Source organism: Grammomys surdaster, unplaced genomic scaffold (genome assembly GCF_004785775.1).
Source record: "Grammomys surdaster isolate TR1022 unplaced genomic scaffold, NIH_TR_1.0 181, whole genome shotgun sequence".
Taxonomy (NCBI): domain Eukaryota; kingdom Metazoa; phylum Chordata; class Mammalia; order Rodentia; family Muridae; genus Grammomys; species Grammomys surdaster.
In genome coordinates, this window is record NW_021604626.1 from 4,160,289 (window position 1) to 4,184,023 (window position 23,735).

A 23,735-nucleotide genomic window follows, 5' to 3' on the forward strand; every position below is an offset into this window, starting at 1 on the left:
GATGCTGCCATATGGAGAGGTGTTTAGCTCTGCTACTCCACGGCCACTGGCATCTGGGTTGTAGACAGTGTCAGCTCTTCCCACTCTTTCAGAATAATCAGGACTTTCCTCCCAACCCTAGTCATAGCAGGGCACTTGACTCCTGTAGAACACCACACAGCTGGAGTTGAGAAAGGCCCGGAACTTTCACTTGCCTCTAGTTTGGCTTTGTGGGCATCTTAAGATTTCAGCTTATGGTCCTTAAATTATCCGAAGAGAGTGAGTGACCCAGAATGTTTGCTTTGCAGAGTCGTCATTTTTGAACTTCCATGAGTCCGACTGCGAACTGAGAGGCTCGGCGCCCTGTGACTCGCTGCTTTCTCTCAACACTGAAAAGATTCTGGTATGTGTCCCTCCACCCTGCCCGTGTTGAACACCAGCCAGGGCCCCACCTGTGGACTTTCTACTTTGAGTTCCTCTGGGACTGAGATTTGACTAAGAGCCAGAGTGTGAGGCATTCCCATGATGCTGGGATCGCACCTTAGGGGGCTGTGCCCTGGGTCCCGTGTGTGTTTGGATCTGAACTAGCTTGCTCTTGGCTTTCTAGGCAAGCAGAGCACTGTGGTTTATGACAAGAAGGTCCTGTAACCAACCATATTGAACACAGTGGTCCGTTCACTGTTGTTGGCAGTATGGTTCACTGGTCACACAGAATCACTTGGCTACGTAGTCATGTGTTCCAGCAGGCTCTGTGCTGTAAGAAAAGACAAGCTGAGGTTTGGAGCTCTCTCTAGATCCGTCCTCTAGGTTTGCCTGGGTAACGGATCTTTTAGTCCTTTCTGACATAGACTTTCCTACATATGTGCCTAGGAGTTTGATTTGTCTGTGGCAACTCCAGCCTGGAATTGATTGTTTTAATAATATCTTTACGTGTGTTTGCATACTTAACTTGTATGTATATACATGTGCACATGCACATGTGCCAGGGTGCATGTGTAGGCGTCAGTCAGAAGACAACTTTCGGGAACTGATTCTCTTTTCGTGTGCTCTGTGGCTTGAACTCAGGAAGTCAGGCTTGGCACCTTCACTCACTGAATCATCTTCTCAGCCCCCTTGGTTTTAATGCAAGTGCTGTAGGTGCTGTATTGTCACTTGGTGTTGGCTGGCAGAGCCTCTGGGGAAGTGGCAGCTGTTTGTATACCAAAATGTGATTTATCTCCAGAGCCCATTAGAACCATCTGCACAGTGGCTGAAGATAACATGTGAGAGCATTCAGTCAAAGGCAGGAGCTTATGGCTTGTGATCCCAGCACTTGGATGGTGAGGGTGGGAGAATGGCCTTGAGTTCAAGGCCAGCCTGGGCTCTGTAGAGTTCTGGGTCATCAAGGACTATATAACAAGATACTTACTGCCTTTAAGAAAGTCCTTGCTTCTGAGACAGCTTATTTCCTGTTTCCTGTCCTGACATTCAGGTCACACATGGTCTCCGTGTCTGCCTAGGGCCAGCCTTATGCCTCACACTACATGGCTGTATGCATTGTTTACAGCCTTGTTTCTTGACTAGATTCTTATATGTCCATCATGTAGCTGTGGATTCTAGAATACTTGTGTGCTTTACCTAGTATTCTGTGTTCAAGCCATGCCGGAGGGCTGATCTTCTCAACATAATTAAAGGCACAAAAGAGCCTGCACAAACTCAGGGGCCCCAGAGTAGCCCAGAAGGACTAATCCCCACAGAAGGGAAAGATAGCCTTGGAAACAGAGGTACTGGGGATAGGGGACCTGAGCATCACCCACAAACCGGGTTCTTGAAGCTCAGTCAGAAGACAGTGGCACGGACGTTCTGCTTCCACAGAGCGTGAACGCAGCTCCAGCAGCGTCACACACAGGCTTCTCATGCAGGGCTTTCATCTCCTGTCAGAAGCTAAAAGATGTTTGTTTGTTTTTAGAGCCAGGCCAAGTCTATTGCAGAGCAGAAGAGATTCCCGTTTGCTACTGACAACGACAGCACCAATGAAGAATTAGGTGAGAATCCAGTCTGTTAGTGTTAGTGGGGAACACCCAGTAACACCTGCCCAGAGTCGTGGGAGCACTCCATAACACCTGCCCAGAGCCGTGAGAGCACCCTATAACATCTGTCCAGAGTTGTGGGAGCACCCTATAACACTTGCCGAAAGCAATGGGAGCACTCTATAACACCTCAGAACCATGAGAACACTCCATAACACCTGCCCACAGCCATGGGACCACTCCATAACACCTACCCAGAGCGATGGGAGCACTCCATAACACCTGCCCAGAGCCATGGGAGCACTCCTTAACACCTGCCCAGAGCCATGGGAGCACTCCTTAACACCTGCTCAGAGCCATGGGAGCACTCTGTAACATCTACCCAGAGCTGTGATCGGATACGGATTAGGATGCCAGGTGGGAGGGACAAATAGGAGACTGACACTGCTGATCAGGCTTACCAGGCCTCCTGAGGTTCTGTGTGGTATGCATTATGACCAAAGATTTGGGTGAGACCTGGGGATGTGTGTCAGCTGGTGGAGTGCTTGCCTGGTGGAGGCCCTAGGTTCGGCCCCAGCACAGTGTAAACTAGGTGTGGTATCCCAGCACTTGGGAGGTGGAAAGGGGAGGGTCAAAGTCCACGGTCCTCCTTGGCTAAATAGGACACAGCCTGTGACACAGGAGGCCCTGGCTAAACAAAGGGAAGGAAGGCAGACAGACAGCAAGAAAAGACTTTTGTACAGTGTTTGGTAAGGATTGTTCTAGCCCTTGGTTTCTATGGAAATTAAAAGTGATGTTAGTAAGATCAACTGCTCTGTGCTAGAAGAGTCATGTGCTGTCAGCATCGTAGGTGGGAACTACACTCATTCGGGTTTACAGAGGAGCTTCATGGTCTGGCCATTCCTGGCATGCTTTCAAACGGGTGGGGGGGTTCCCAGCATCTAGCATGTGTTGAGGTACTTACTCCCCATTTCCCAATGAGCTCACGCATGAAGAGTGGACCCACAGCAAGCACAGGGCCTCGCAGAGCCGATGGACCCCAGCTCCTGCGTGTGGCTGCAAGAAGCACCCAAAGGGACCTTGCATCTGACTGCTATTTCATCCTTATTGTGGCCGTCCGTCCTCTTGTCATTGTAGCTCAGTCCTCCCGTGCTGAGTCCTTTCCTCAGCGTTGTCACTGCGGAACACTGCCACCTTTGCAAAGTTCCCCCCCACCCCACCCCGTGCTGATCTCTGGGGTGACTTTGAGAACTAACTGTCCTTTAAGGTGTCAGTGAGGCTGATCTTTGTGGAATGGTTGGCTTCTTTCAGCTGAATGTCCATTTAGTAAATGGTACTTAAGCTCAGGTATGGGGACTGGAGAGATGGCTCAGAGAACCGGCTGCTCTTCCAGAGGACCTAGGTTCTATTCCCAGAACCTCATAGCTGTCTGTAACTCCAGTTCCAGGGGATCTGACGCCCCCTTCTGGCCTCCATGAGCACGACGTATGTGTGTGCTGTAGATATACATGCAGTCAGAATAAAAATAAAAACAGCAACAACAAAAACACACACCTTGGTATGAGCCTGCCTTATGCATTTTTAGGAGCAATCCAGGAAGCTTGAGCTGAGTTAGGTTCTTCTGTGTGACAGAGATTCTTCTTGGAAAAAAAAAAAACCTATTGGCAGAGGCAGTGTCCAGAGATGAGTTGCTGTCTGTAGCGACCTCTGCTGTAATTGTAGCTATTTCAGGTTTTTTGTTTTGGTTTCTTCTTCTTCTTGTTTTCTTTTAAATATATATCCCTGGGTTCCTACAGTAAAATTTATACCCCAGTAACTATTTATGTTTGAATGAGATGTAGATTAGTGTTCTTTGAAGTTGTGGGTAGGTATGACAAAATTGGAGCCCTATTTGTTCTTTTTGGAGGGATTTTTGGTAGCCAGGGCCCAGGTAGATCTATGTTCCAAACCAAGGTTTTCCCTGAAGTTCTGATCCATTTTATTTTTTAAAGAATTAAATGTGTGTGCGTGTGTGTGCGCGTGCGCATTTCTTTGATGAGAGTGAGTGTTTTGTCCACATGTATGTATGTGACCTTGGAGGTCAGAAGAAGCTGTTAGTTCCCCTGGAACTAGAGTTACAGAAAGTTGTGAGCCATCCTGTGGGTGCTGGGACCTCCATCCATGTCCTGTTCAAGAGCAGTCAGTGTTCTTAACGCCCGAGCCGTCTCTCTGCCCTCTGTTCTGTTTTATAACTTTTTTTTTTTTTTTTTGTATAGCAGATAGTACCAGCTATGGGAAAATAAGGAATTCTAAAAACATATCTGAGAGGGATCCTTAAGAAAACTTACCACTAGCTTATCAAGCAAGAGCCAGGGAGTTTGGAGAGGTCTCTGGGTCCTCACCCCCACAGAACCGGGCAGAACCAAGCCTGCTTTAGCCCTCAAGCAGGCTTTGTCACCTTCAGTTCAGAAAGCTGCTCTTGTGTCCTGTGTGGCAGTCTGGGAAGCATGGCTGTGGAGCCTGGGCCTGCCCTCAGGGCCGCACTCAGTGGCACCCTTGTCAGGCAACCCCTCTGCCACGGGTGCTTCATCTCCTTGTCTGCAAGTGGAGGGGATAATTGTACCATCCTCCTTGCCACCGCTCAGAGAGTAAGAAGAGCCTTCCATTCCTAAAGGTCCAGGGCTCTTCCAGTGCCTGAGAAGAGCTATGATGTATGGCCCAGTGCTGGCACTCTAGTCTCCATGCCGCCTGTGGGCCGCCTAACCAGTGCTGGATAGCAAACACGGGGTCACGCATGCCATCTAGTGTGCTTGCTTCTAGGTTCCTTAGCAGCACTCTTTTCTCAGAGCCGCACCTTGAGACAAGGCAGAGAGGACTTACTGACTATCTAGCCCACCTGCCTTTCTTCCTTTCTCCGATAGCTTTCTGTTTTGTCTCATAGCTATTGCTTATGTGCTGGTCGGCAGCGGTCTCTACGATGAAGCAATAAGACACTTCTCAACAATGCTCCAGGTAATGTTCCCCTTGGCTCTGTGACTGCGAGTGGTTGAGGTGATGCGAGGTGAGCCCACACACCTGCAGGGCCGCAGTGGAATGTGGTGTAGGGTTGCAGGGAGTGGAAGAAGGGAGCATTGACCCATTACCTCGGTGCCAGGCTTGGAAAGCTCACTCCATTCCACATGGGATAAGGGAAGTGAATGCTGTTTGAGTCGCTGCCCACGTCTGCACCATCATGTAGCAGAGGTGGCCTTTCTCAGCATGGTTGAAGTAGCTACAGGTCACATCCTCTGGCACAAAACCTCTGTGGGACATGGACCCTCCATGAGACATAGACCATCTCTGAGACACAGGCCCTCTGTGGGAGGTGGATACTAAGGGTGTGAAATTCTAACTGCTCGGGCAGGACTTGATCCTGCTTTTGGATCTGCCTCTCACTTTAGCAGGGAACTGTGAGACTGCTTTATGGCAGACTATAGTTGAAGACTAGCTAAGAGAAAAGAACCTGCATTGTGGCGTACCCCTGTAATCCCAGCACCTGAGAGGCTGAGAGAGGAGGATTGTGAGTTCCACGCCAGCCTTGGTTACAGATGTACAGCCTGTACACACATGCACATAGAGAGAAAGGATGGGAGAGAATCATGTGTAAGTCACCTGTGCGTCCTGTGAGGGAGCCCTGCGCAGTGCTGACTTCTCACAACATTGTTCCCTTGCACTGTCTGTAGGAATTTGTCAGGGATTAATGGGTCTGACCAGTGCTCTACAGGAGAAAGGCCTGCACTCCGCAGTTACAGACTCCTATGTCCATACCTGCCCTGTGCTTCCCCCAGTTCTTCAGCCTCATGGCACATGTGAGTCATAGTAACCGCCTCTAGAGATGTGTTCTTTCAGTTTAGGTGAGACATCCCTCGAAGAGCCTGGTGTCTAATACCTAGTACACAGAGTGCTCAGCACTCAGGAATACCTAGTACACAGTGTGTTCATCACTCAGGAATACCTAGTACGCAGAGTGCTCAGCACAGGTGTCTTTGTTGCTTAGAGGCCAACAGGTGGCTCACACTCTAGCGGATAGACTTCATGTTTTAAAATTTTTATTTATTTATATGGTTTTGTTTTTATTTGTTTGTTTTTAACGAGTGCTCTATACCTGTATACCATGTATACCTGCATGACAGAAGAGGGCATTAGATCCCTTTTTAGATGGTCATGAGCCACCATGTGGTTGCTGGGAATTGAACTCGGGACCTCTGGAAGAGCAACCAATGCTCTTAACTGCTGAGCCATCTCTCCAGGCCCCTAGACTTCATTTAAAAATATTAATTTTGAAACTTTAGCTCTGCTTGTGTAAAAACACAAAACTTGTAAACACCAGGTGTGTAAGTCACTTGGTAATTTGTAAAAACAACACAAAACCTTGAAACTGTATGATGTTGATAAGCCTGTATTCTCAGAAAATTGACAAGGTATTTTTTGCTCGTTCTTACTTTCAGGTCCTTAAGTCATCAGCTCTGTGTAGGGGTGGTCACACAGGCTTTGTTTTTCAGTGGAATTTGAAATGCAAATATAGATATTTAAATAGGTTTCAAATTGCAGTTCTGTATACAAATGCAGAGTAAAACTGGCTGTGTAGACAAGACCTAAGGTGTTGCTGAGGGTTAAACTCAGGACCTCTGGAAGAGCCTCTTAACTGCTGAGCCGTCTGTCCAGCCCAAGGGAGAGATTCTCAAGCCTGTTCTTTGTGACTTCTTCCTTTCTAGTGGCCTGGTTCACTTTTGACCCCAACTCTGGCCACCAAGACATCATCTTACCTAATGATAACCCATCAGCAGTTATGCTGACTGGGTAATGCTGGGATTAAAGGCATGTGCTTCTTACGCCAGTGACTTAAGGCATTTATGTGAGCAAAAATCATTTATTTTGTGATATCAACAGCTTGCAGATGTATAGTCATTTAGTTCAGCTTTTTCTTTTTAATTATTGTAGTGAATGATAGTACTAAAACATTAAAATAAAAAATGTCCTTTCTACCACTTTAAAGTCATTTAATTTCTATTACTGCTTGTGTTTTATGACTGTGTTTTATGATCTAAATACACATGCTACAGAGTTTGTGTTAATGTTTAAATTAGTATTTTAGCCAGTCTGCAGAGATGTAGAGCACTAGTGTTCCATTATTGGAATTTCTCTCTGCAAGAACACTACTTTCATTAGTTTGAGGTTAGCCAGTGAGGCATTGAAATAATAATACAATGTTTCCATTAGTCTGAGACAACTAGTGAGGCAGTGAAGTAGTAATACAATGTTTCTATTAGTCTGAGACAACTAATGAGGCACTGAAGTAGTGATACAATGTTTCCATTAGCCTGAGATAGCTAGTGAGACACTGAAGTAGTGATACAATGTTTCCATTGGTCTGAGACAGCTAGTGAGATACTGAAGTAGTGATATAATGTTTCTATTAGTCTGAGACAACTAATGAGGCATTGAAGTAGTGATACAGTGTTTCTATTAGTCTGAGACATCTAGTGAGGCATTGAAGTAGTGATACAATGTTTCTATTAGTCTGAGACAGCTAGCGAGACACTGAAGTAGTGATACAATATTTCCATTAGTCTGAGACTCTGTAGTAGCCATACAGTGTTCCTATTAGGCTAAGATGCAACTAGTGTAGACTGCAAGTCAGCTCAAGTATGGAAGAGATGACCAGGAGGTCCTTAGGTCCTTCATAAAGCATTTTGTGTTAGAATAGGAGAGCGCAGCTCCTCCCCCCCTCCCCCCAGTCTCTTGCTGATTTCCCTCATGCTTTCAGCCTTCTCCACACAGTGAGGAATACAGGATCTGTGCACATTTAGGTGGGGACAGAGTGGAGTGTTCAGGCTTGTGACTTTTTGTCACTTGTCTTCTTAGCATATGGTTGGTTATTCTAAATAGAAACCTCAAAAATTCAATAACAAATGCTACCATCCACCCAGAAGATGTAATGAGAACCTCAGTCCTCTTTTCTGTCAAAGCTTTCCCATATTAGGCTTATGTTTAAGAGTTCCTTGTTGCTTCCTTCTGATGCTGCATCAGCAGTGCGTTGCCACATTGCACAAGTAGGCAGCAGCAGATGTAGAGTACGCTGCCAACTTCAATTAACCAGAACTTTGTTACATGGGTGGATTTTTGTATAAACCAGTCTCTTCAGGTTGAATGTTGACAGCGTATTTGCTCTTTCAGTCAGTTTGCTCTCGCTTTCTTTATATTGGCAAGTGTAGTGGTCAGATTTCTTAGTATAGTGCAACTGATTTTTATCCCACGATCTCGTTTCCTGTCCAGAATTTTAGAACCTTGAACTTCTCAACTCCTGTTAGTGCCTGGGCTCTTTGCTGTCTCTGAATTGTAACTGGCTAAGCATCTCTAGGGACCTACTAATGGTGGCATTGACCAGTTCTGCTTGCTACTCATAGTACCCTCCTATGGAATCAGATGTGCAGCAGCTGTTTTAAAGCCGGTGACCATCCTAAGTAAATCACACTGTGATAGCTTTCCTCACATAGCTTTGGGCTTTTCTTGAGTCCAATAACACCAACAGAGCTGTTAGACAGCTGTGCACTACAGCCCAGAGCAGCAACATCTGATTCCACTTATGGGAAGTGACAAGGGTCACCATAGGGGGTGGATGTTGTAAAGTTGCTATATGGAATAAATGCTATGTGGTGTGTATGTTGGGTGGCAGAGAGCCATGACTAAGGAATTCTTATGAAGGAAAACATTTAGTTGAGGCCAGCTTACTGGTTCTGAGGTTTGGTCCATAATTGTCGTGGTGAGAAGCATGGTGGTGTGCAGACAGGCATGATGCTAGAGAGTAACTAAGAGTTATACATCTTGACCCACAGGTAGCAGAAGGAGACTGCTACACTAGGCCTGACTTGAGCATCTGAGACCTCAAAGCCCATGACACACTTCCTCCAACAAGGTCACACCTGCTCAAACAAAGCCCTAACAGTGCCACTCCCAATGGGCCAAGCATTCAAACCCAGGAGTGTAAGGGGCAAACCTACTCAGTCTCTGCAGTTGTGAAGCCTGATCTTCACATTCGTCTGCTCTGTGCCATCAGTGTGTGAACCCGAAGTGTTCCCATGATCCTCATTTGCACCTTTATCCCGTTGTTTGTCAAGGAAGTGTCCTCTTTGTGTCTTGTGCTCTAATTTCTAAGTTACCTGTTGCTTTTCTTTTCTTTCATCTCTTCTTTTCTTTCTTTCTTTCTTTCTTTCTTTCTTTCTTTCTTTTTTTTTTTTTTTTAAAGAAGAGATCTCACTATGTTGCCTCGAGCAGACTCTTCCATCTTGCCTCAACTTCCTGAGTATTGGGATTACAGGTGTGGGCCACCATGTCCAGCCAACCTCAGTAAGCAGGCTTTGTAAATGTCAGTCTGCACTGCAAAATGCTGATTTATCTATCCGCTCATTCATTAGAGACAGTATCTTACTTGGTAGCCTGCACTGGCCTTGAATTTGTGGCAGTCCTCCTGTCTCTGTGTCCATAGTACTGGCATTCTATGTGGACCCCCACTGTGGACTGAAATGCTGATTTTACTTTGAGCTAGGCTGACCTAACATCAGTGTACCGGCATCCCTTCCATGTGTAGATGTGTACTTCAGTGGCGGTCTTGGATGCTGAGCCTTTGCCCACTTCCTATGCCCCTTTGGCCCTACGAGGGCTAGCAGGGCAGGTACCTGGACAGTTTCATGTGGTAATTTAACCTCTGTGTGGACCTGATCTGATTGTGGTGGACCTGAATTCTTAGCTCAGCTTTGCTTCTTACCTTCCATCCACAGAACCGAAGACACCCTGTGGTGTCTGTAACATTTTATAAACAGAGTTAACCGATGCTGCATCTCTCACGTGCTGAGTCTCTGTGCACTCTGAACATAGTGAGTTTCGGGTCTAGATAAGCCAGCCTTCTGGTAGAAAAAAGAACTACCTTTACTTTGAAGAGGATTATTTCATTATATGTGTTTATGTGAGGACTTCCTTGCACTCGCCTGCACCCAAGTGCAGTGCTTGCCTGGTGCCCGAGGAGGCCAGAAGAGGGTCGTGTATACTTGTAACCCACCTCATGTAGGTGCTAGGAACCAAAGCTAGGTCCTATGTAAGAACGACCAGAGAGAGCCCTTAACTCTGGTCAGGCCCTCCAGCCCCTCATGCGTGAAATTGAAAGTCACTCGTCTGTCACTATAGCATGAGAGTAATGTGGACCGCCTTGTCTGAGTGGTTGTTCCTTGTTGCTATGGCCAGACCCCAAAATGCTGCAGCTGCAGAAACTAAGGAACGTTGGGAACTGTGCTTAGTTGTCACTGAGCTCACTTAAAATGCTGAAGAGCCTACTGAAGAACAGGACTAAGCTGGTCATATTTGCTCAGTAGTTTCAAACTGTGATGCTCTGATCTCAACTTGTTTTTAGAGATAATGTATTTGTTGTTGTTTTTTAAATTTAACTTAATTTTTTACTTATTTGTTTTTGTTTTAAGAAAAGTAACTACTATATTACATAAATAAAGCTTCGTCTTATTAACATTTAAAGTGGATAATGTAAGTATATAAAGTTGTACCTATTTTTAAAATTTATAAAATCTGTACTTAAAATAAGGAGTTGCAACACTAGACTCCAAATACAACAGTACAATCATCATCTGTCCTTCTGTGTTGCTACAAAGTATCAATTATCATCTGTCCTATGTTGCTACAAAGTATCAATTATCATCTGTCCTTCTGTGTTGCTACAAAGTATTTTCTCAAAGGCAGGCTCAGTGGACCAGAGGAGCCCTAAGTGCTGCAAGGATGCTCACAGGGATGGGTGCAGTGTGGAAGAGAGAATTAAGCCAGGGAGTTGGGAGATGAAGGGGACTGAATGGGTGTGCATGTGGGCACACCTAGCATCCCAGAGGCCAACTGAATGTGTGCCTGTATTTCAATTTCTTCTCTTCCTCCTCCTCTGCTTTTTTTCTTATTCCAGTTAGCACTTAAATACTACAATGTCACAAGCTTTTAAGCAGCATTTCTTTTTTTAAGGTTTAAAGTATTTTATCGCTAAAAAAATGTTTCTGCTGTGGTGGCCAGAGGCTCCCATGAGCCATTTCTTGAGAGGCATCCACGTCAGAACGCTGTGTGCTTTAGTTTGCCCTCAGCTGGCCCCTTTCCCTCACCCCATCCGCACTCCACACTGGCTAGCACAGTCTCAGCAGAGCTAGCCTCAGCCTGATGTCTCTCCCCCCTCTGAGGTTTCTCTAGCTGTGCAATACATGCCTGTGCTTACTGCTAAATAAATCTGACCTATAGTAAGACTTGCTGTGTACTAGGTTCTGTGCATGTGTGAGAGAGAAGACATGCTTTGAAGATACTGAGTTTCCCTAAGTGGCAGGTATCCAATTGCAAAGTATGATGGGATATGGAAGCTAGATCCCCTTGACCCCTCTGTCTGCTTGTTTAGTTTTTGAGGCAGATTCTCACTGTGTAGTCCAGGTTGGCTGTGGAAGCCTCTTGCCTTGATGCCTTAGTGCCAGGATTGCAGGCTGGAGCACCATGCCCAGCTAAAATATGTTAGACTTACAATTTAATATTTATAGGTTATGTGATGCTGTCACTATGAGAACATTTTAAAGTGTTATCTTCCTTGTGACTTCAGGCTGTCTAGTATCTGATGTGGAGGAAAGAGCCAGGGATGGCCAGCACTGTTCCTCACTACACTCTCAGACCCGCCAAACTTGTCTTTCCATTTCCTTCCCCTTTCTCTTTCATTTGTTTTCTTTAGTTTTCTTCTATCCTTCCCCCAACCCCCCATGAAGCAAGTCTCCAACTTGGAGAAATCCTCCTGCCTCAGCCTCTCACATGCTGGGGATACAGATAGGAGCCATCACGCTGGGTTCCACTTCTGCTTAGCTTTACTTTTTATTTCCTTGTCTAGGTGTTTAGGTAGTCTGGGGCTTTGCAACAGGATCTCAAGTATTCTAGGCTGTCCTTGAATTTGTTACATAGATGAGATTGACCTTGAATTCCTGATCCATCACCCTCTACCTCCAAGTGTCCCACCATGCCTGACTTCCATCTGAACTTCCAAAAGGCTATCTTACTCAGAATCTACATCTTTCTTCTGGACCCCATCTTTGTCACATGGACCCCATCCAGTCACCCAGCTTCTCACGCCCTTCCAGTCATTTCATAAGTTCACACGTTGCACACCTGTCCCCTACTCACACCGTCACCAGCTCTGCTGCCGCCACGGTCCAGATCCCTCTGCCTGTGTGCTCTGTCCTAGCCACGCGCAAGGATTCTCCTTTACCAGGGGCATGTGCACGGGGTTGTTTTCTGGCTTATTTTGCTCATAATTCCAGTTGCACCCCAGACCAATGTGACCCCTTCCTTGCCTGTTCCTCCTTATCTCCACAGCCAAGCCCTGAATCGAAGCTGCTGTTGCCTGTCGGCCTGCCCTCTGTCTGGGTGGCGATCTGGGCTCTCCCCTCACTCCACCTCCTCCACTGTCTCACCTGGACAGGCAGCTCTCTCCTCCATAGGGGATCTGTCTCTGCTTCTGTCTGCTCACTCTCCTTGCTCTTATGTGTGTGATCCTTTGGCTGTGTTCCAGGAAGGCAAGAATCCTTCTCCTGTGTTGGTTTTGCTTGCTCTTCCTAACACAGCAGAAGTGCTGTGGCTATACATGGTCTCCTGGCATGAAACCTGATTCACCAACAACAGGCTCTGAGTTAACTGAGTGGCTGATACCCACACAGCACACTGTAGTGGTGGGAGAGAAATCATGCTTCACTACAAGGTTCTGGAGAGAGTCAGGAAAGGTCTTGGGATGAAAGACCTCCTTGGGGACAGGGCTGAGGTATGTCCCAGAGGGGCTGGGATCATACACTGTCACTTTCAGCCAGGCTAGTTGCTGGGAAATGACTGAGAAGTAGTTGTGGTTTTCTGAGCATGGAGTGGGAGTGTGGAAGGGAGAAGGGACAGGATGAGGAATGAGGTCAGAGACCAGCGTCAGCTTCTGTGGGGGTCCACAGTGTGTCATTGCTGCCACAGCTCTTAGTGACTGAGCATGTGCAGACAGCAAGAATGTCTGACACACTGATTCTTCCCTGGTCCCCACATACGATGTGCACACATATGTCTGTGTATGCATACGTGTGTATACCACATACTGTGGTGGGCCCTTGTGCATTCTGGGTGGCAGTGTGAAATACAATATTGCTGGGGTTGTGTGACAGTGCAGGTGAATGGGACACCCAGACATCTGGGCACAGAGAAGGATGCAGGAGACCGGAAGGCAGCTGTAGAAACCTGGTGAACCAAGCTTAAAGAAAAGCCAGACAGACTAGGTTTCTTCAGGAGGAGGCATGGTGGTCATTGTGGTTTGAGTGTGTGTGTGTGTGTGTGTGTGTGTGTCACTGAGAGCCAGCTTCAAGTGAAGCCGGGCACATCCATAGGGTAACTGTTTTGCACCTGTTTCTGATTCAGTTTGTGGTCACCCACAGTGAACTATTCATTGCAGAAGAGCTGCTTGTTTGGTACATTTGAGCCACACTGAGTCTGAACCTCAGCCTGTCGTCCACTGAGATGTTGTCTTAGGTTTGAGTCCAAGTGCAAGGAGCCAGGGCTCCTGTGAGCCCGAGGTGAACAGTGTCCAGACCCTCTCCAGGCCAAACTTCTGTTATGTTCTCAGTGTTGCTTCTGGATGGAAATCTCTGCCGAAGCAGGCAGGCAGTTTTCCTTCTGGTCCTCTGGCCTTTCTCCTACTGCATACAGCAGTTCCCTTCCACACCACAGAAAAGGCGTGGTTCTTCTTGGTTTCCTATATTATGTCTTGCTTACAATGTGTTTTCTGTTTGTGGATGACTACACAGATGTTTGTTTTAAATAACCAAAAGGAACACATGCTCTCAGGAACATGGGGTCATGTGTGGTTCTCACCTCTGTCAGAAGTGTCTCTGCTATTCTGGAGTTTCTCCTGAACACACAATACCTGTAGTCACCTGCTAGGGACATCGATTACTCTAAGATGTCATTACAACCTGCACTCCCCTGTGATCCTGTCACTTGGCCTTCTTCCTCCTCAGCAGACACATAGACAACCTTCATGCAGGTACACAGTGGTTACAGACAGCAGGATAAGAATCTCATGGGAGCCAGGAGGGACCCACGCAGGTTTCTGCCACGGGAGATCACCAGAGTCTGGCCTGTTCTTGTTGCTTCTCTCTGCAGGTCTTTTGGGTCGCAATTGTTTTTGGGTTAGGACCTCAGGTTAGCCTCAAACTCACTATTCTCCTACCTGCCCTCCCCACCGCTCTGATCATAGGCCTGACGTTGTTATCTCTCTGGCGGTCTCAGGAGAAACCAGCAGGACAGTTATTGGGGCTGAGTTTCTGTGACTTTTTGAGTAGTGTGTCAGACTGCTTTCTGGGCCCCTGGACCACAGGTCCTCATCCTGTGTAAGCAGCTCTAAGAATTGCGTGCATGGTGTCTTCCCCTTCATCTGTCTGCATTCACCTGCACGGGTGTGGACATGCTTTTTGTCAGTAGTGTGGGCAGACACAGGCCTCAGTTCAGAAGCTGAGCAGCCCAGCCCAGGGTGGTTCCCTGCAGCTCTTCAAGTTGGATCAAGACCTTGTAGCAAAGCATCCAGAACGGAGGTGACTGAGGCAGAGGCTCACCTTAAGCAGGCATTCCTTCCACCCGCCCAGAGGAGAGGTCACACCTCTAGGGTGGCGACAGGGCCTCTGTGGAGGGATGGCATGCAGGCAGTAGTGGACAGAATGGGAAAGCAGGCGACCGAGTCAGATGTCTTATCCCCATGGCTCCTCAGCACACTCTGGAGTGCAGTGCTGCCCTCCCCATGGCTGGGGGCTTTACCTCATCAGGTTAAGTCATGGGTTTATGCAAGGCAGCATGGATGGGCATGAGGATATCACCTGCTCACACCTCCCTGATTCCTGAGCTCCCAGGTCCTCTGTGAGATGTGGTTGCTTCTGTGCCAGTCACATTGAGGCTGAGGAGGCCGTTTATGCAGTGAGATACCTCGGCTTTGCTAGATCCCTCCCCTCTTTCCCTCCAGTGCAGTTACGTCCTCCTCAGCATGTCTCCTCAGTGAGCTTTTGTGGTGACAGGTTTCAGATCTGGGACTGCAGCGTCACCTAGGGTCACAGTAGTGTAAAGATACAGAGCTGTCTCTTGAAGTATTAATAGGTTTAAGCAGAAACTGACTCTTGTTTTGTTTTGTTTGTTTCTAGTTTTTGACGTGTTTCTGTTTTGGTCTGACTAGGAGGAGCCTGATCTGGTTAGTGCAATTTATGGCCGAGGGATGGCCTATGGAAAGAAGGGACTACATGTGAGTATGTACTAGTCACGCTTGCCACTGCGCCCACGTGGCTTGCCGCACCCAAGCCTTTGTCTGAACTGCTTCTCATTCAGTCAGCTCTGCCAGGACACAGGAGAAAGAAGGGTGGTTGATCACCCCAGGTGCCATGGCTAGAAGGTGGGCGACCAGGCTCCCCTGTGTCTTCCAAGTCAGTGATGAGCTGGCCACAGGAAAAGCCAGAGATCTGTGTTTCCAGGACATTCCCCAGCCATGCTGAGACAGGGATATGTTGTCACAGTGGTATCTATGGCCTGGGGTCCTTTTACAGTGCGGCAGGTGGGATGAAAGAGCGTTTTTTTAACCATGTGACATTTATTATTATTATTTTCCCAAGACAGGGGTTTTCCCTGAATCCCCTTCTGTCCCAGAACTCACTCTGTAGACCAGGCTGGCCTCAAAATCACAGAGATCCACCTTCCTCTGCCTCCCAGCGCTGGGATCAAAGGCGTGAGCCACCATGCCTAGCTGTGACATTTATTTTTATTTGCTACATTTTAGGCGTTTTGCAAATAGGGATAAGTCTTCATAGCCACAGTTAAGTCATTCCCTTTATTCCCCTGAGAAAGGTGGTGGAGGCGGCAGTGAGCCCTGTCATTAGAGTGCCGTAAGAGCTCTTGCCCCAGAGTGTTCAGTGAGTCAGGGGTGCCCTTAAGATCAGCACACGTAGAGCAGACTGTCATATGAGATAATACTTAGCAGAGGGAGAACTATCATTTTTTGGAATATTTACATTGAAAACATCAAGTATTTAACATTTTATTAAATATTTTAATTAAAATGTATGAAAGTATAAAAATCCTACTAAGCTGGTATTGGCTTGGAGAAAATGGATATGACAGTTACTATATCCTTCTGAGACACAGGGGACCCAGATGAACTCAGCCTTGGTAACCATGGTGTTGAGGTACAAGACCGTTTTGGTCATAAGTCGCCTCAGATAACTGGTGCTTACTGCCCCCATCTGTCTAAATTTTGCAGTTCAACCTGTAACTTGTTTTTGTCTTTAGCGTAGAATTAAATGTGCATTTTTAAGCATAAAATCAGCATGCTGAAGAGAACTTAGCAAGACTGGTCAGATAGGTTCTGGGTTCATGGTTTTGATCGACACTTGGCGTTTTCCTGTCCCTGTCTGACAGAAAACTGGTGGGTGCCATTTCCCAGGTTGGCATCCATGTGCTCACCCTGAAGATGATCTAGGTTATGTTTAGATACTGTCTGCCCTCTGTGAGCTTGTGGTAAGCATCCAGGTTCAGCTTGCCACCCCGTGGGGTGGGGAGACTTGGGTGTAATCCCTGAGCAGACCTGGCAGAACATTGGCACAGACCCCAAGTTTGTGTTCGTCTCCGAGCAGCGGCTTCTCTGGCGACTGCACCGCCAGTGTCTCAGAAGATCTTGCCACTGTCCGAGCAGCAGTGTGTCTCATACTAAGCTAATACCTTTTCAAGGACATTAAGAACGCTGAGCTTGCTTTGTTTGAACTGAGCCGAGTAATTGCCTTGGAACCTGACCGTCCAGAGGTATTTGAGCAGCGAGCTGAAGTGAGTGTGGTTTTCTTTTTCCTTCTCTTATTGAATTAGCTGAAATTCAGAAGCTGATATTATATCACTTCCGTTATAACTTTTCATGTTCCTCTAATGTTGAGTTACGTCCTCAAGGCCTGTGAGCATGGTGGCAGTTACCCAACAGCTGTGGAGTGAGTGATGCCCACTGAAGTAACGAACGAGAACAGTGCTTAGTGTGAACGCGTGCTCATGTTGTCTGCTTCTTCCGTGGATACTCCTTAAAGAGATACCGCACACCATATTGCAGATATAAGCGACACAGTTTAACCAAAGCGGCTAGTGGGTTGGAGATCCTGAAATACGTAGCTCTTAGAGGCAGTGGTCCCACTGGTCTGGAAGGGAGGGGAGAGAGTGAGGGAACGAGCAGAGTGTGTTCATGTGTAGTTCCTGGGCGGGGGACCTGCCTCCGTACACACCTACAACAGGTAGGTTTGCTGCAGATCTCAAGGTGGAGACAGGCCTGGGGGAGTGCCTGTAGCATCTGCTGGGTGGACACCGGTAGACGGCCTGCACAGAAGCTGAGCGAGTGTGCCAGGCCCGTGGGGGTGAGGCTTGCAAACAGCAGGAGCAGGAGAGAGCCAGGACTCCATTTGTGGTTTTAAATCCGTGTTCTTACAGTGGTGCTGAGCTGTCGGGTCACATGTGCTCCTGTGGTCGGTGTAAATGCAGTCGGTTGTTTGATACGGGTTGACTTCTTCTGCCCTCGGCCCCCAGGAAATATAGCAAGTACAGGAACACAGTGCTCAGTCAGTCTGAGACTACATCTAGAGGCCTTGTCCTTAGGTTGTCGCATTTGAGATCTAGGTCCCAAAGAATTTTATGTCGTGTTGGGGACTTGGTTTTAATCTAATTTTTCTCAGTGATTTAGTTCCTTGCCTGTCCATCTTGGGTCTTGCCCTTGGGCTAGGTGTCTGTATTACTGTCCCCACAGCAAGAGGCTCTTGAATAGTGGCTGGGCTGGCTAGTATGTCCCACCAGCTCTGGATGGGCTTGCTGGTATTTCTCTCAGGACTCTGGGGATGCCTGACATGATTCTGATAAACTAGGGATTCAGCTAAGACTTGCAGATTTAAACTATTTGCACATCTAACAAGAAGCTAATTGCTTATCTAGAATGCCATTGGTGATTAGAACAGCAATTTTCTATTATCTAAATGATACAACGTAGCAATATTTATGACAGTTACAGCAGTCATTGCAACATGCGCTTCACAGCTCATTTCCCGCCTGCCTTCATCTGCCTTAGAGTTAATTCAAAGGACACTTCGCCCTTGCAAATACAAATAATACAAATAATGTGCGTTTTATGAAAATATATTAACCCATGACTGCAGACATTGACAGTCGTGCCAAGATGTGATAGTTTTTACCTAGGGGTCAGTAAGCAGAGAAGAGCACTCTTCATTCCAAGTGGTAACCCCGCCCCTTCCTGGGATGACCATGTGTCCTTCTCTTTCTGCTTTGGAAGCCGCTGCTAATGTTTGGGGTGGGCCCACCTGAGGCTGTGCTAAGCTCTTGCAGAGCAGGTGACCAGTTAGTGACACGGGGTGAACAACATGCCTTTCCCTAGAGCATGCTGGACAGAGTGGGGTCAGGTGCATGGATACAGGGGCCCACTGGGGTTTCCTTCTCTCTTGGTGACTTCCTTCTGGGTGCTGGACTCCCATCTGTGTTGTCATGCTGCCTGAACCACAGTGACTCCATGATGGCTCTAGGAGTGTCTCAAACAGGCAGACAATTTCCCCGTGATGATGCTGCGTGTGATTGACGAGCTTGGGGCTGACAAGGCACCTGGGGTCCTAGGAAGTATCCTTCAGCTCTTACTCCCGCAGGGAGAGGAGCTAGAGACCATGGAGGATTGTAACCTCCAGGGACTCGTCTGTCTGTCCCAGCGGTTGAATGTGCATGTGCCAGCGTTTTACTTAAAAAGTGAACGAAAGCAAAGGGTTCTTATGTCAAGACTCTGGTGTTGCCCAGGGTGGAGTCAGTAGCAAAGCGGCTGCTAGAGCCGCATCCCCGTCTCCCCTTGCTAAACAGAGATAGTGGCCCCTCTGAGCATCTGCCTGTGCGTGCATGAGGCCGTGGCTCACAGCCTGCTACAGTGAGCTTTGTGAGTGGCGTGCGGCTCAGTGGAATGGGAAAGTTAAAACGCTGACAGTGTAGGGCTGGTCCTGGGAATTTTTCCTGATTGCATGTTTTGGATTTCTAGATTCTGTCCCCTCTGGGACGAATTAATGAAGCCGTAAACGATCTCACTAAAGCTATTCAGCTTCAGCCGTCGGCACGGCTGTACCGACACCGGGGGACCTTGTACTTCATATCTGAGGTGATTGCCCCATAAAGATTGGTCCACACCTCACACTCTTGTCATCTCAGCAGCCCCTCCCTGCTAGATTGGGTTCAGTTAAATGTCAGTGCTACAAGGCAGCCGAGAGAGAGATCACTGTCTTTGGCAGAAATTAAACGCAACAGAGACTAATAAGAGCCAGTTGTGGTTCCACGTTCGGGCAGTCAGCAGCGTCAGATTCTAGACTGGCATGAAAGGCTGCAGTTTGGTTTGTCGCCTCTACTTGGAGGTACAACTTGAACTCATCTCGTTCTGAGTCGGATAGCTGTAGTCTGAACATGTCAGGCCTCCAGACCCTTCTTTTTAGGTGGCCTGAATCCATCAAGAGTCTGTTTTTGTGACAGTGGCTCCGTGACCACCAGTGTCTGTGAGCTCGCAGTACTTTACCCGTGCACGAGTAGACCAGAGCTTCAGCTTAACACACACTGAGGCCGCACCACACACAGTGAGGCTGTACCACAGCCTCTTTATTTCAGAGGTGTCCAGTGTGGAAAAGATGCTCTGATTGGTCCTGGAAAGGCTGAGATGAAGGCCTAACTAACATCAAGCCTCTGTGAACACCAGTTAGCGGTTAGCAGGGCGAGAAGTACTAGTTTGGCTGGACCCCTTCACCATTGGCATTTCCTTCAAGGCCAAGAAGGGCACAGGACCCACTGAGGTCTTCCCTCTGTCCATCCACAGCAGAGAACATTCCAGATTCTAACAAACACAATCTTATCTCTCCTCCTCCTTCCCATAGGACTACGCGACAGCCCACGAGGACTTTCAGCAGTCCTTGGAGCTGAACAGAAACCAGCCCACAGCCATGCTGTACAAAGGCCTAACTTTCTTTCACAGAGGACTTCTGAAGGTGAAGCTGTGCTGCCCGCGCCTGCGCCGCTGTGCCCACCTCGCTTGTGGGGAGGGGGACTTAGCGGAACTGATCCGATGCATCTCAGAATGGTGTCGCTGGCTTCTTAGCAGTGTGTATGTGTGTGTGTGTGTGTGTACTTCCTCCCAGGTGCTCCCCCCACATCCTTGTGTATCTGTGGGGACCCTGCTCTGCTGCAGGCTGTGCCAGTAGCCAGGGATCACAGAGTTGCTACCTCCCCTGCCTGAGCCACAGTACCGACAAGGCCACAGGTACTGCTGGTTCCCTGTACAGGGTAATCTAAGACACAAGATGGAAGGTGGGCTGGCCTGAGAGTTATGCATAGCCAGTCCCTTGTTGGAGACCACACTGTCTGGCAAAGCCATCCTGTGCAGAGATGATGGCCTTGAGTGTTGGAGACTGACTAATGTTAGCAGCCCAGGATGGGACGTGTCTCAGGCAAGAGGAAGGAGCATCTCATCACACATAGTTCTGCCATGCACACGGTCCTGTGCGCACATGTTCTGTCCACTAGCTGCTCATCTTTGCATCTGGCCATGCACAGCTCTGAAACTGGTTTGTGACCAGTTCCTACACAGCGTGATGTAGTGATAGCACCTGTAACAGCCACCTGTGTTAGCCATCACGGGCCATCCAGAGAAGCCTGAAAGAGCCTGTGCCCTTGCTCTGAGCCCTAACCACCTGCTAGACATGTAGCCGAGCTTCTTGCATATCCATAAAGTAGGCACAACCTTCTGTCTCCTCCCAAAGTACCCCCCAGAGCTTGGTAGCATCCCATGAGATAAGTATTACAATGATTTTATTAGGAACAATGTAATCAATGTTTTATAGATGGCTTTGTAAGAACTCCCCTTCAAAGTGAAAATCAAAAGACAAAGAATTTGCCGGTTCTCTATGTATTCTTCACATTCTATGTACAAGTGCCTGGGATGTCTGAGAGAAAGACTTCCTTGTAGGCATGGGGCTGCCCGTGAGGGTACAGGACTCACACTGGGCTGTGCCCACCCACTTGCCAGCTCCCTTCCATTCTGTATCTTTTCTCACAGCCTCCAACCGTGCTGTACAGAGACAGCCTCGGGGCCCATGGAAAAGACCATCTAGTCTATAGTATGAGTACTTCTTAAAGGAAAGCATATACCAGCAAATGTACTCTTTGTGAGGTGGAGCTGGGCACAGGCACAGGGGCAGTCTTCTAAAACAGGCTCAAAGAGGGAGACTGATTTACTTTATCCAGATCTCCACAAGAGCCTGGGAGCTGCTTTGACTGAGCATTCGAAGTCCTTCAGTAAGTGGGTCTTCCCAGGTCACTGGGTCCCTCCTGCTGTGCTGAGTCGGCATACACGGGACAGTGGGCCAAGTGGAGGGAGCTCTTTTATGGTGGTTTATCTGTCCAAGCAGGTCACAGGTTGCACTGAATCCCTCTTGTCCCACCCGCATCCTCGTGAGGTGTAGACGAAGGTTTTGTGAATTATGTACCGAAAGAGTGACCCCTGGTGTCTGCAGACACACAGCATTAGACTCAGCAGTGGGCTTGAGCTCATGTCACACCATAAAGTGGGTCTGCTCAGGCCAATGACAGTCTAGAAATTAACTAAGCAGGTGACTTTTTATTTTACAAGAACTTTTCATGGAAAGATATTAAACATCTTATAACCTTTTATGTATGTAATTTGTCAAAGAAAGGGTTTGACCGCAGCTTGAGCTAGTCTTCAGTTACTCTCCTGCCTCAGCTTTCTCGTATGCTGACTTCCCATGAGTGCCACCATACCCAGCCAGGCATGTCACACTTGTACACTGTGGTGGATCTAGCCCTTGGCGTACAACAGCAAGAACTTTCCATTTGTTTTGTCCAAGTCTTAAGTACATTTTAAGCTCTTTACCTTGAGCTGTTGGGAGCAGCTAAAATGACAGCCGCCCAGTGACCGTGAGGATGGTGATGGCGGAGTGGAAATGGTGGCATCGACCAAGCCAGTGGTTCCAAAGCAGTTTCCATACTTAGAGGTTGCCTCGCGTGAGCTAGTCCCTTGTTCCCAACGGCTCAAAATCTTGATTCTGCTGTGTCCCTCTTTGGCAGAGTGAGGTAGAGAGCTGAGCACAGCTTAGGCAGGAACCTGAGACCAAAGACTCTTAAAAGCTGAAGAGAATCAGACCCTGAAGAACTGTGGCGTCCACACATGCTGTAAGTGGAGTGGGCAGCAGATGCCTGCTGGGCATCTCCCCCGGATGTCCACAGACACTGCAGGCTTAACATGCCCCAGCCCCCCTCCCTGCTGCCCTCCTGTCCTTCCTGTGGTGGCCACTACCCTTGCCTCTCCCAGACTCCAGCCCAGAAGCACCCTGCCTCCCTCACCCACAGCCACCAGATCCTGTCTCTGAATCTGACCTGTCTTTCTCTCCTCAGGGACACTTACCTTGACTTTTCATTATCTCTTGCCCAGATGTCCATTGGCCCAGCCTAACTCCACCCCCGACTGCTGCGCTGCCATAGTTACCACCCTTTCCCCAAGGCCCTGGTATATCTGGGCAGGCAGCAGCTAGGTTCTTCGTCTCTCTTCACTCACACCCTTGTGCGCTGTTCTGATTTCCCAGCATTTCTGGCTCTGAGCTGTGCACAGTGCAGCACTGTGCTGTCTTCCTACACTGCTGCTCAGTCTCGAGGCCATGTAGTTCTTCCTTCTTATTCCCAGAGCCTCACTCCCGTCTCTACTTTAGCTTATAATGTTTGTGCTAATAACCCATTACATAATCAGCTTCCTGTTCTAACTAGACTGAGTGTTCTTAGAGAACAGAGATCCTCTCATCTTGTATCTACCCCTGTATACCTCACACCGGCTCTGGTACACAGTAGGCACTCAATATGTGTTTGTTGACTTGAAGTATTATTAAAGCTCTAACGATTTCAACGAGGCCGTTTGAGTAAGCGCATTCAATGTTGTAAGAGCCCTTCAGCTCTTCTTCCCCACCACTGCTTCAGTGGAGTCTGAAGCCAGCCCCTCTGGCCATGCTGCCCCTCCATCTACATGGAGCCTGGATGCAGAGGCAGGCGGCTATCTTGCAAGTCATCAAACATTTATTGAGTGCCTATCATGTGCAAGGCATGTGGCGGCGGCAGCTCTCTCCCATGGACATCTAGTTGGACAGACGTGGTGTTGTCTTAAGTCAGATCTTTTTCTTCAGATTGCAGTGGCTGGTTAGTGCCATTTGTCCTGCGCTTGGGGAAGTGTGATGTGTTTATACTTTTTATTACAGTAACAGTGATGTCATGCAAAAGTGCAGGTGCAGTCAGGTGCAGTGGGTCCACGTGTGCAGATACAGTGGGTCCACGTGTGCAGTCAGGTGCAGTGGGTCCATGTGTGCAGATACAGTGGGTCCACGTGTGCAGATACAGTGGGTCCACATGTGCAGTCAGGTGCAGTGGGTCCACGTGTGCAGTCAGGTGTAGTGGGTCCATGTGTGCAGATACAGTGGGTCTATGTGTGCTCAGGTGCAGTGGGTCCATGTGTGTGCAACTGCAGTCAGGTGCAGTGGGTCTACCTGTGCAGGTGTAATGGGTCCATGTATGCAGGTGCAGTGGGTCCATGTGTACAGATATAGT

The 23,735-nt window shown here is 48.0% G+C and overlaps 1 protein-coding gene across 3 annotated transcripts in view; it reads left to right on the top strand.

The window, feature by feature from the left end:
• The window catches only part of Ttc13 (tetratricopeptide repeat domain 13), a 53,644-nt gene that overhangs the window by 8,896 nt on the left and 21,013 nt on the right, over positions 1-23,735 (top strand). The window contains exons 2-6 of one of the 3 annotated variants that reach the window (XM_028767714.1): positions 288-382; positions 1,928-2,003; positions 4,909-4,979; positions 19,132-19,248; positions 20,009-20,119. In XM_028767714.1, the coding sequence (XP_028623547.1) occupies positions 288-382; positions 1,928-2,003; positions 4,909-4,979; positions 19,132-19,248; positions 20,009-20,119 (470 nt within the window). Of the gene's footprint in view, positions 1-287; positions 383-1,927; positions 2,004-4,908; positions 4,980-15,264; positions 15,331-19,131; positions 19,249-20,008; positions 20,120-23,735 lie in introns of all 3 variants that reach the window. The other 2 variants (XM_028767715.1, XM_028767716.1) reach the window with 2 other exon arrangements.